This window comes from Tremella mesenterica (assembly GCF_000271645.1).
Source record: "Tremella mesenterica DSM 1558 unplaced genomic scaffold TREMEscaffold_11, whole genome shotgun sequence".
NCBI classification, from domain to species: domain Eukaryota; kingdom Fungi; phylum Basidiomycota; class Tremellomycetes; order Tremellales; family Tremellaceae; genus Tremella; species Tremella mesenterica.
This window is the reverse complement of record NW_006711235.1, coordinates 629,898-641,416: the sequence shown is the minus strand read 5'-3', so window position 1 is coordinate 641,416 and position 11,519 is coordinate 629,898. Positions and strand designations below refer to the sequence as shown.

General features: G+C 46.1%; 5 protein-coding genes across 5 annotated transcripts; 2 read left to right on the top strand and 3 right to left on the bottom strand.

The window, feature by feature from the left end:
• Positions 1-388: 388 nt before the first annotated feature.
• Positions 389-2,023, top strand: TREMEDRAFT_69786 (uncharacterized protein; the record flags this gene model as incomplete). The annotated part of the gene is made up of 10 exons (XM_007006866.1): positions 389-421; positions 524-548; positions 595-707; positions 758-838; positions 894-1,016; positions 1,090-1,178; positions 1,224-1,296; positions 1,341-1,481; positions 1,528-1,599; positions 1,811-2,023. 10 exons carry the CDS (start codon positions 389-391, stop codon positions 2,021-2,023), a joined length of 963 nt encoding a protein of 320 aa, XP_007006928.1.
• A 147-nt stretch (positions 2,024-2,170) lies between these two features.
• On the bottom strand, positions 2,171-2,569 carry TREMEDRAFT_64576 (uncharacterized protein; the record flags this gene model as incomplete). Its single annotated transcript, XM_007006788.1, has 2 exons — positions 2,171-2,230; positions 2,279-2,569. The coding sequence occupies 2 exons, from the start codon at positions 2,567-2,569 to the stop codon at positions 2,171-2,173; spliced, it is 351 nt and encodes a 116-aa protein (XP_007006850.1).
• Positions 2,570-3,283: 714 nt separating this feature from the next.
• On the bottom strand, positions 3,284-4,747 carry TREMEDRAFT_72213 (uncharacterized protein; the record flags this gene model as incomplete). Its single annotated transcript, XM_007006865.1, has 6 exons — positions 3,284-3,513; positions 3,625-3,760; positions 3,843-4,135; positions 4,261-4,505; positions 4,644-4,690; positions 4,733-4,747. The coding sequence occupies 6 exons, from the start codon at positions 4,745-4,747 to the stop codon at positions 3,284-3,286; spliced, it is 966 nt and encodes a 321-aa protein (XP_007006927.1).
• A 1,029-nt stretch (positions 4,748-5,776) lies between these two features.
• On the top strand, positions 5,777-6,938 carry TREMEDRAFT_33878 (uncharacterized protein; the record flags this gene model as incomplete). The annotated part of the gene is made up of 6 exons (XM_007006639.1): positions 5,777-5,910; positions 6,013-6,183; positions 6,250-6,395; positions 6,494-6,682; positions 6,723-6,776; positions 6,820-6,938. 6 exons carry the CDS (start codon positions 5,777-5,779, stop codon positions 6,936-6,938), a joined length of 813 nt encoding a protein of 270 aa, XP_007006701.1.
• Positions 6,939-8,923: 1,985 nt separating this feature from the next.
• On the bottom strand, positions 8,924-10,202 carry TREMEDRAFT_64573 (uncharacterized protein; the record flags this gene model as incomplete). Its single annotated transcript, XM_007006787.1, has 3 exons — positions 8,924-8,938; positions 9,006-9,142; positions 9,389-10,202. The coding sequence occupies 3 exons, from the start codon at positions 10,200-10,202 to the stop codon at positions 8,924-8,926; spliced, it is 966 nt and encodes a 321-aa protein (XP_007006849.1).
• Between the last annotated feature and the right edge of the window lie 1,317 nt (positions 10,203-11,519).

Below are 11,519 nucleotides of genomic sequence, written 5' to 3'. Positions count from 1 at the left end.
GGGGCGGAAACTCGGAATCAAATGTGTCACGTGGCATAAGAGGGTAAGGTTGAAAGTGTGATCGTTGAAAACCATAGATCATGGTACGACATTCCACCTTGACCCTTATCCTTTTACTTAGTTGTACCATCGGTCTCATAGCTCACCTTTATCGGTCACGTACTTCCATCCCCAGCTCCCTGCAGATACACGTTCATCAGTCTACCAGTAATCACACCTTTCTGCAAGATCACCTACCACACGGCATGAGCTCCTCCGTGAGGTCCTCCTTCAGAGTCACTTTTAGGCAACTGACCGACAGACTGATAAAGCCGCCAGGAGACAGAAGTTCGAAGGCGTCTACAAGATTATAAGAGATGATCTTGTCGGATACCTGAAAGCTGAGACAATGCCCAAAGAGGCTTTGGAATGGTATCAGCAAGTGAGTGGTCTCTCAACCTCGCTGGTCGAGACGTCTCTATCTCATGATTCTACCTACTCATGCTGGCTCAGTATCCCAGTGATGAGAAAAGCTTACCAATAGAATTTGGATCACAATGTCCCAGGGGGTATGTGCATCATTATTCATCATTGCTAAACGAACTAATCACAAAGGCAAGCTCAATAGGGGAATTTCAGTAGTAGACACTGTCGAAATTCTCAAAGGCTCTTCGTTGAATGATGAAGAGTACCATAAAGCTGCCGTCTTGGGCTGGTGTGTAGAGCTGGTACGTCTTCCTTTCTAAGTGATTGATGAACGGTAATACTGAATTGCCAGCTACAAGCTTACTTCTTGGTTGCGGATGATATGATGGACCAATCTATCACTCGTCGTGGGCAGCCATGTTGGTACAGAGTGGTGAGTGTTCACACCTTTCTTGGACCATGATAAAGAATGATCTCTGAAAGTATAGCCTGGTGTGGGAAGTATCGCAATCAATGATGCATTCATGCTCGAAGCTGCTATTTATCATCTGTTGAAGAAGTATTTCCGACCAGAACCATATTATGTTGATTTGATTGAGCATTTCCACGAGGTCAGTTTGTCTCTTACTTCACCTCTTCGATCTGAGACTTCATCTGAAATTTGCCTACGTGCTGACCATGCAGAGCACTTTCCAGACTGAACTAGGACAATTGATCGATCTCCTTACAGCACCTGAAGACCACGTCGATCTCTCCAAATTCTCCCTTGAGAAGTGAATTCCTCGTTCACGGCTGATGAACCTGCTGAAGGTAAATAGATACCATCTCATCGTGATCTACAAAACCGCCTTTTATTCGTTCTATCTTCCTGTGGCCTTGGCCATGCGTATGGCAAGTCCTTCTCACACTTCTTTGGTGTCTCACTAATTTGACAGAGCGGAGTGACAGATCCCAAAGCATACGAAACAGCACTTTCCGTGCTAATACCTCTCGGAAAATATTTCCAAGTACAAGACGATTTCTTGGACTGTTTTGGTCTACCTGAACATATCGGGAAAATCGGGACGGATATCTTAGTAAGCTGCCAGATTTGTTTTTCGAGCTGGAATAGCTGACTTCGAGGACAATAAATGCTCATGGAATATCAACACCGCTCTTAAAGTCGCTACTCCGGAACAGCGTCAAATCCTCGACGTCAGTATATTCCCTTTACCTCTTTCATCTGTGTACAATGAACATCATACCTTTGAGTCGTGCTTGCATCATTTTGACCCTCTGGGAAGGAGGGACAGACGGGGGGGAGATACAATCCACCAGAATAAGGTCGTCAAGCTAAACTGACACGTGAAGAGAGGAAATAAATGCAGCCGAAGCACGCAATGTGGGGGAAGATGCTGACCATTAGGACAACTATGGCAAAAAAGATTCCACTTGTGAAGCACGTATCAAAGCCGTCTACCACGAATCTCCCATTTCTCTTCCTGAACGATTTGAAGTATACGAGAAAGAATCTTACGAACTCATCACTGGTCTGATCGCATCGGTGGATGAAAGTACAGGAGTGAAGAAAGAAGTATTTTTAAGTTTCCTTCATAAAGTTTATAAACGTGATAAGTAGTCTGGTCGAAAATTTTATTTATTTATTTCTCTATATCATCAGATCGTCAACCGCAAACGGACAAAGAGACTAGAATATATATTATCGGAGAAGAATGACGATGCATCTACGTACATATGATAAGGTATGATAACGTAATACCAACCATCATCCCATTAGTCTTTCTCGAGCACAAGGACGTTCCTCCATTTTTGGTTTCACATCAACCTGTCCGTTCAACTTCTCTGGTGTCGAAATGACGTTCTCAGGACTCACAAGATTTTCACTCGATTTATTCAAAGGTTGCTCCGGAGTCATGGTGGGTTTCAACGTATGTTCTTGAGATGAAGAAGGGAATCTTCTTGGGGTATTGGAAATATCAGGAGATATCCCAAGTTCTGAATCTTGTTTCTTCTTGTTGGTTGAATCAGGAGTGAGAGAATCAGGTGGTATACCTAATAAACGTAAGAGCCAAATCCTTCTTAAACCCTCACAACCCGCTTGAAGTTCAGAGATTATGTGAGCGATTTCTTCAGGTTCAAGTTCAGAAGGTGTTGGGGGGTACATGATTTGTGAGAGTGAGAGTCGATGAATTGATGTGGAATGGAAAGTTATCGATGGTAGAACGAGTGAGTTGGAAAGATGAATTGGAAGGCGTGGAGAAAAAGATCTGAAACTCCGATGAAAGTGTGGGAAAATATGTATTGAATGACGTTGATGATTGCCTATGACAGTATCTTTTCGAGGGAGAGGTCGGTGGGGCTGACTTGATGAGATCAGGGTGATCCCGCTAGATCGGTGGATTTTGAGGGGTGTGAGAGACATGTTGGGTCGTTATATGTGATGAGAGTTGAATTTATTCGGGGAAGTTATGTGAGAGGATGGTAAGTACCAAGGAGGTGCTTGTGAGAGGAGAGTAAGTGAGTGAGGGGATGTGTGAGAATGAGGGACTGGGTAGGAGAAAACATGTGACAGCTGTAGAGGATAAAGGAGAGGGTGATGAAAGGAGAATTACAGATGTGAAGGGCCGAAAGGAATGTTGAAGGGATTAGTCGGGTACGACCCAAGTTTCAGGATGTTAGCGGATCTCTGACACACATCAAATGAATAGTGAGGGAAAACATGTTAGAGGTAATGGCAACGTCTTGACATTTCTTTCATCATCTCTCACCTGTCCCACATCCAAACTACCTCCTTTGTCCATTCTCCTGGAACGGACGGTTGGACAAGTCTCAGATGACAAGCATTGAAAGCAAAGGAAATTATGAGTCTCGTCGACATTCAGCGTCGTTGGAAAGTACGTCCACTGGCAGTCTTCCGTTCTGCTGTCGCTACTTCCGGTTTGGCACGATTGAGGACTTTAAGAAACTCTGCCACTCGGGCTCGCATGCGAGAGTGCATGTATGCTTTTGAACACTTGATGTGATAGTGTAGATAATCGCGGAAAAGTTGAATACGATGAATGGTGGAAAGTGCTTGTGTTGGGTTGGCAAAGTGACGCGGGAATAGGACTATCATTTAGTTACAACATCTTCTATCCCATTGTTTATCGATCTATCGAAAGTGGCTTAGGAGAGGACAAATGGGGAAGAGGGGGAGGAGGGGATAAACGATTGACTCACCAAAAGTCACATAACCCCAATCTTCACCATTCTTCAACCCGGGAACATGTCTGATTTCCAGTGGTGGTTCACGATTCGAGTATGTCACTTGAGGTGCACTTTGAAGAGATTGCAATCTCCGAGCATCGACGAATTCCTAATACCATCAGCAACATATAGATAAAGTGAAGGTAAGGTATGACTTGCTCGTGTGGATAGAATGGACGATGGAGACTCACCTGCAAAAAAACACGACCGTACACTCTATCCGTCTCCTCTTTGAACACCGTGCTGAAAATAACAGTAACTCTATCGTGTCTAGCCTGAATGAACATGGCTTCTTCCTCTCTATACTTGATAATCTTGAGTTCACCCTGAGACTCAGCAGGAGGTAATTCGAACTGTTGTGCTCCTGCCGGTTCTTTGTACGAAGATTGAAGTTGAGCCTGTTCAGCAAAAGCGGCTAGGAAAGGTGCTGACATGGCTGTGGATTTGAAAAGGGCGAGTTTTTGGACTAAAGCGGACCTCTCCTCTGTCCGTTAGTGAAAGTCACCCGGCATCAAACGTTTCATCATCGCGGTTCAATGTGTCTATCAGTGACAGCTATGTGGAGCAACCTTATAAGAGAGATGAAGGACGATGTGGATGATAACGTACCAGCAGTCGGAGGTAGCTTTTCCAAATCAATAGACAAAGTTACATCATACTCCGGTTCCGTTTCATTAGGAGGTAACACCAATCCAGCATATTCTTTCTGCAAATGTTCTCTTGCTCCATACTTGATCAAATCGGGCCAACATTGTATTCCCATGCTGAGGAGAATCACAGTTTTGGAGTCAGCGGTAGAGAGATGAAATCGGACATTATCGTAGTCGACAAATTGGATATCCATCCGTGATGGTCTATGATCAGTTTTGATTCACAAGTACTTACACCTCATTCTACACTACCACCAGTGGGTTGTGCGACCTCGTGTTAGACTGGAGGAATGAGACTTGGAGAAAGCTGTGAGTTTACTGAAAGAGGCCTTTGGGACTCACTTCTCGAAACGATCCAAAAGAACATCGTTTATCACTGTATTGCGTGACTTTGAAGTTAGTTTGAGCTAGTATCAGAGAGAAATACCCACCTCTAAGAGGATCATGTTGTAAATGATTGAAAGAGAGGCAAGGATACAGCAAGTATGGGAGTGTGTGACGTTGCACTGATCTCGCTATTGTCAGAGTCATCGCATTGAGGAGAAAATGTCAGCCTGAGTCTTCCGACGGAAGTTCACTTTCATCGCGTCCCATCCAGATGTGTTTTGCTATGAAAGTAGTGTAGTCGTAAGTACTACTTTACGAGTAAGTTTGTTGCAACATGGTCATTGGTCGCCAGCTACTTTACAGTATGAATCAGCTTATCGGTCCTACTTCTCTCATGCTGGATGTTATTGTCAGTGTCAATTTTTTGGTGGGCTTGTGGTGACTCGTTCCGAGAGGAAGGCTGTGCAACTTCCCCCTTTCCCCATGTCCCGCATCCCGCACGTCATCCTTCTCTCCAAGCTGGCCGTTGATCACTCTCACCTCTCAGCACTCTTGTGGTTCACTATTTCATTCTTACTAGACTTCCCACCTCGCCACCTCAATTCTTTCACAATCGTCCCGGTTACATGGCTGCTTGAGCTGATTCTGCTCTGCTCTGTAGCAGTCCGCTTAAAACTTTGTTACTGTCGGCATCAAACAGGATTAGATCGGGAACCACGTGTCGACATCCTTTCCCTCCTTTATCTTCCTGTACAACTTCCAACATTGACAGACTTCTATTCCACCGTCCATCCGGATCAGGTCTCAAAGACCGTCATCATCTTCTCCAATCTGCAGCTACAAGATTTGAGCCAGCAGCCAACCCGCAAACATGTCAAACAACTCTCGATTCTCGACAGACTATCGCCACCAAGATTCATACACACAACGCAGACAAAGTGAACTTTATTCTCAACAGAATCTACATGACCCATACGCCCAGCCCAAACCACTTTATCATGAATCCATCGATGATCAAGATGAACCTTTCGACGTGCGGGCGGACTTTGATGGTGATGGACCTCGATGGAGTGAGAGACATGGGTATGAAGATAAGGGTAGTGTGAACGAAAGTGCTGCGGATGCCAAATCGTATGTCATCGTAACTTATGCTCGTTTGCTTTGATGTATGTTTGAGGCAAACTGATTCTAGTTACCGTCGGGTCGAAACACACATTCCCCCACCTGGATTGAGATCAACTACGGATGAAGAGATGGTATCGGTGCCTGTCCTGGGACCAGAGTGAGTCCGAATCCTCCCCTTCCTCTCATAGTTTCTTCCGAGACCTTAGTCCCCGCTCTATCGGAATGACTGGCAGCCTGTACTCAAGCTGATTCGTTATAGATGGCACAAATCAGAACTACACGAAATGTCCAAGACGGGGAGGAATGAAGTGACCAGGGAAAAACGTGTCAGGGCTTGGAGAGAATGGAAACGAGACCAACGAGGTTTATGCGGTGTGGCTTGGTTGACCAGGCGGCTGCTAGTATTCACTCTATTCTTCGTTTGCGCTGGGTGAGTCATCGTTTCGACGTAACGAATAAAATATCGAGCTGGTTGAAACTAGTTGCTGACATGTAGCCTTGCCGTGACACTATTCTTTGTCCTTCCTCGAGCTCCCAGCTTCACATTCTACGCCCCTTCACCGTTTACCGTGGATAACTCTACCATTGCCTTCAGTCGGACGCCCACCAACTTTTCATTTGCCGGTAATCTCAATTTGTTTGGTTGGTAATCTTGCTTAATCTTATTCTTCCCTAAGTTTCCCGTTCCGTTCATTTCACAGATGGACATCACCGTAACTAGCGCAGTAACTAACTATCAGCCGATGGGACCAACTCATATGTCCCCGTACATCTCAGCAACCTCGAAGCGACCCTTTATGACCTCACGACGGACAAGCAAATCGCCACTGGCTCACTTCACGGTCACGTCGTTCATCACAAAGCGGACCAACCTGTCGTTTTACCTGTCGAGTTCAATTATAGCGCTCTGAACACTTCTGACACTACTTGTGAGTCTCAATATCTCCGTAAACTCGAGCTGATAGAGAGGGAACGATCTATACGACGCTTGTGGACATTTATGGCCTGGAACTACACGACCCGGTGAGTGTTCCGTCTGGTTTCGAATCAACAACTGACAAGAGAGACCTCAAATTCCGCTTGGTTCTCAAGATGTCTATCATTGGGCTTGTGACGCATCCTGAACAGTCAACTCAGATTAGTGATGTCGCCTGTCCGTTCGAGCTTCCCGCCAGTAGCGTATGACAGTGATGACATGGACATTAGGACATTCTATTGACATGCCATCCTATTGTGAATTGCTTGTCTCAAATGGACCGTACTGACAAACCATACTGACAAACATACTGACAAACATACTGATCGATGATCCACTGATCTCACGGCCCTCTCAGCTCACTTTCATTACGCTAACTGCTGTCATACCCTGCCAAAGTAACACTTGAATGAGAGAGGCGCATGTGTGGCTGACCCAGGCCAGATATTGCTGAGAGATCTCAGGACAAGGAGGAAGCGGGAGAGATGATGCAGATTTGGTTGATCGATGCAGTGCAAAGATCATGAGCCTCAAGGTGAGTGCTACATCCTCTGAGTGTTCATGCCTTCTTACCCTCTCTCATTAAATGCATCTCATCCTGACAATCATGGATTCCGGTTATAGGGATATATGATTGCTGAGGACTATGTCTCGGAGTATGATGGAGGGTCACCTCTAGGGTCAGAGTCTGACGGATCTGGTTGGTACACTTCTTTATCCAGATCTGGCGCTTTGCTATCTTCATCTTCATCCCCATCTGGATATGATTGCCCCACTTCTGAATCAGATAGTTGACATGAGAGCCAGGCTCCAAAAGCGGCCAAAGAAGCAGCAGTGGGGTCTACTTTCTTCCTTTCCCTCCACAACTCACCTGCAGGATCACTGTAGATTGAGATAGAGAGTAATGCATGACTATAAATCTTCCTTGCGGAGTAATAAGCTCTTTGCGCAGCCTCATGTGAACGACTCAGAAGATCCTGATGAGTAGTCTCATGCAAGCGCCGGGGATGTTGAAAAAACCCAGTCATGTTTATCATCATTCTCTCAGCAAGCAGCACATCTTGAGGCCTGTCCTCACCTTCAGTATTGTTGTACCCAAACCATAAACACTGCCCAGGACCATCATCATTCTGTTTGTCAGTGGACACAAACACACGGACGGTGCGTGCGGTTCTGGAACCCCTGGGTACACAAGAGTAGTGCTGAGCCGCCATGATTGGAAACTGGAGACGAGTTTGGGAACGGGGTTGATAATGGGGATGAGTGATGTGGAGATGTTTGCCACTAAGATGCTGTATTTATTGATCAAGAAGTGGGAACATAGCCATGGAAGGCAGAAAGTTCATGGTTGGCATCCAAATGACATGATCCAAAGGAGGGTGAGAAACCAAGGATCGATCCTTTCTTCCCCATCACCGCCTCCCCGTGGACGGACTTTCGACCGTCCCTCTCACTGCCTACGAGGTTGAAATCTGGCCTTCTTTTCCACACTTGGTGATGGGGTTAATTGCTCCGCAAAAGCAGTTCTCATGCATAGCCTCAACCAAAAAACGTCATCCTGACCAGATTTGACATCATTTTCTCACATTCCGTGCGTTTTCTCAAGATTCCATGTCGTCGTCCTCACGGCAGTCCGTCGTGATTCCGTCTACCTTGCCCAGAAATCATTCGCAGTCTCAACACTCTCACCACCTGACAGTCTCTTTTGCCGTCATTTCCTCTCGGACCTGCTTACCGTACAAGCGCTGTAGGCGTACTACTGTCCAAAAGACTTGTTCACCAAAAACAAATGACTACAATAAGACAGTTCTTGTAAGTACACATACATAGCTGGTCCATCTTTGTCTCTTGTAGTTGATATGGAGGTGGTGTACGCCTTTTATCACTGCTGGATCTACCCGGTTGCTAAGGGGTTGCATTGACTCTCAATCTTCGTTATCACATCCAATGCATGAGGATAACACTCTCTGGGGGCCCCTTAATCATCGTTGTAAATCGCCATCTGTCAGAGAGGGACCGAAATTCGAGACCAAGGTGTTACAGTACTGAAAACACAACAAATTGGTCACAAGTTATGTCAAGTTTGATGGGGCTCAGCTGAATTCTAGGTAATCAGAGCGGCCCGTGATGGCTTGTCGTCTTGCTGTTCAGGTAGCTAGCACAACTAGGATATGACATCAGAGAATTGGAAAGGTCAGTATCTTCCTAACTACTCTATAGCTATCTTTCAGTCCTTGTTAGCCTATTCTTCTTGCTGCAAGCATCTGACTACATACTTGGCTAGATGGAGAAACCTCCACAGACAATCTTAGAAGGGAAGATATCAAAGAGGAAACCCAGTCCGTCTGAACGCAACCGCTTCCATTGACTTCTATGACCTCCGCTTTGGGATTGTTACCCCGTAACACCGGATCTGAAGACAGTCGAAAGGAGTATTCTGTCTATTCTACTTTACAGAAGGTCTCCACTACCCTTCTCAGTTTGTTCTGATCTTCTCTGGTCAGAAGATTGCGCATTCCCTTGAATCGTCCCTTCGGGTCCTCTGAGAGCCATGCTTGAGTGACGTTTTCGCCCTCAACAACAACTTTGAGCCCATTCAACCCATTTGCAGTGGTTGCCTCAGTGGCAGCTCTCTGAATACGGTCCAATATAAACTCACTCTTACCCTCGGAATCCTCAGCATAGAATCTGTATAGCGCCTTGCTCTCTGATGGTAGACTGGCTCGCTCCACTGTTGCTTCAAAGATTCTGTCTGTGTCTGGGTGTGCATCTCCATTGAGAATGAAAAGTAACGGACCAAGAGCTGACTTGATCATCCCAATTCTTAGTACCACAGAGGATCCTGGATTGACCGGCCCCGTCGACTGGAACCGAGGCCGAGGCTTTTGGCTGTAGAGGTCAAGCGCTATGCTCTTTGATGTACCATATTGACCTTCAGATATGCTCATGAACAATCTGCACGCATTGTCAAGCATATCACAATCTTCTTGGAATTCGCCCGGAGTGCGCTTGAGTCTGGTTTTGAGAAAACGACATAGCCTGTTGGTCTCCTCCTGCACTTGCAGATCTTCTTCATTTCCAGTCAGTGTGGGGGTCAGGGACACGTATGTTCCGCCTTCCTCATCATCGTTGAACCATGCTGTCACCTGTAAAGGTGTCAGCAAGTCACTGTCGGGCGTGCCAGAGCCTATGAAGTTTAGTCTCCTGTGTGACAGAATAGATAGCCGGTGGATAAATCCACTGGCACCGTGAGGTCGAGTTGAGGAATTACCGGGTCCAGAGACTTTTCCGACAGTTAGCTCTTCTAGTGAGTGCCATTGGCTGTAGTCCCCATGAGTAAGGTCGTCTACCTCAGCTGATCTCCTTTCCGGCACCATTCTCCTCTTGTACACTCGGGTGGATGACATTCCACTTTGCGGGGAGACGTTGGCATGGGGGAGTTGGGCGCCAGTGTCACATTCTTGTTGTGACATGGTTGTACAAAGATGTAGTAGGAGGGAAACAGTTGGCAGTGAGGAAGTGTGAGATTAGCTAACTGATGATTGAGATTTATTTCCCAGAGATCCTTTCTTTGAGCGGATTTTCAATGAGCCCTCCTTGTACTTCCCTCTTCAGTGGCCAGCTAGCTCTATGTAGGATATGTAGGAGGTGAAACGCCAGTCAACCACAATCTGAAGGTATGCCAGTGTGGTTCCTGCGCGCGGAATGAACAATAACAGCTTTCATATCTTTTCCGTGCGAGGCAATCTCCTTCAAGCTAACTTGGCGCTCCTGACGCATTGTTAGCCAATAGAATTGGTCCGTGACGGCCTATCGCCATTAGATTACTACACCTTCCGTCAAATATTCCGAAGTCCAACTTATCCTCTGAGCTTTATTCAAATTGTCTCCGGTTTGCTGTGAGTGAGTGGAATGTGATAAGTACAGAGACATGTAGAATTGATGCATGCTCTTTTCCCCCTCTGTAATATCATCTAATGATCAGCAAACACGCATCTGGGGAGTTTCCCACTTATGTATACCTATCAACATTTGCGTCTGCTGAATGTGCTCCAAAGCTGGCTTTCATTCACCTGTCATTTACCTTTGCTTCAAACCTCATAATGATGTATAGGATGCCCTTCAAATTTGGTCATCCTATCCAGAGTGATGGCACCTATTCCTGCGCCTTTCAATGGGTTACAATGTGTTGCATCAAAGGCTCAATTCCTGTCACTAGGACAGTCTTGTGTGTATGTATCCCCCAGAAGGCGGAACGACAAGCTGTTGGTGTTGGCTCGCCAGGCTGTTGGTATCCCCCATTGATGATAAGCCAAAGAGTGTCATGAGGTGACACCACGGAACGTCCGTTTCGGTTTGGGATTGGTTTCAAACATATTCCTTGGATCCTCCAGACAAGGATTGATCACTAGTTGAGCATGGTCTTTCACTACTGCACAACCAAGGATTTAGTGTGGATCTCCAAAGTCAATTCTATTACTTTCAAGTATATAAGTATGCAAGTATGTACTCGTAGGGCGCAAAAGTCCTGTCCCCTCCCCCGGCTGTGAATGGCAAGTGAGCCATTTGCAGCCGCCTGTACCAAACCAAATTGCAGAAAGACAGCTCTATGCTTCCATGGGAATGAAAGTAAAGCACCCAGCATCTCGCTCGTCCCTTTTCATGCATGCCTCTCATACTGGCTTCCGGACTGGTGGCATCAGAAAAGGACCAATTTTGGCTGTGAAGTTGGGGTTGGGACAGGACTTCTGCCCCCTACGAGTATACACATCACCACCCCAATCTACATA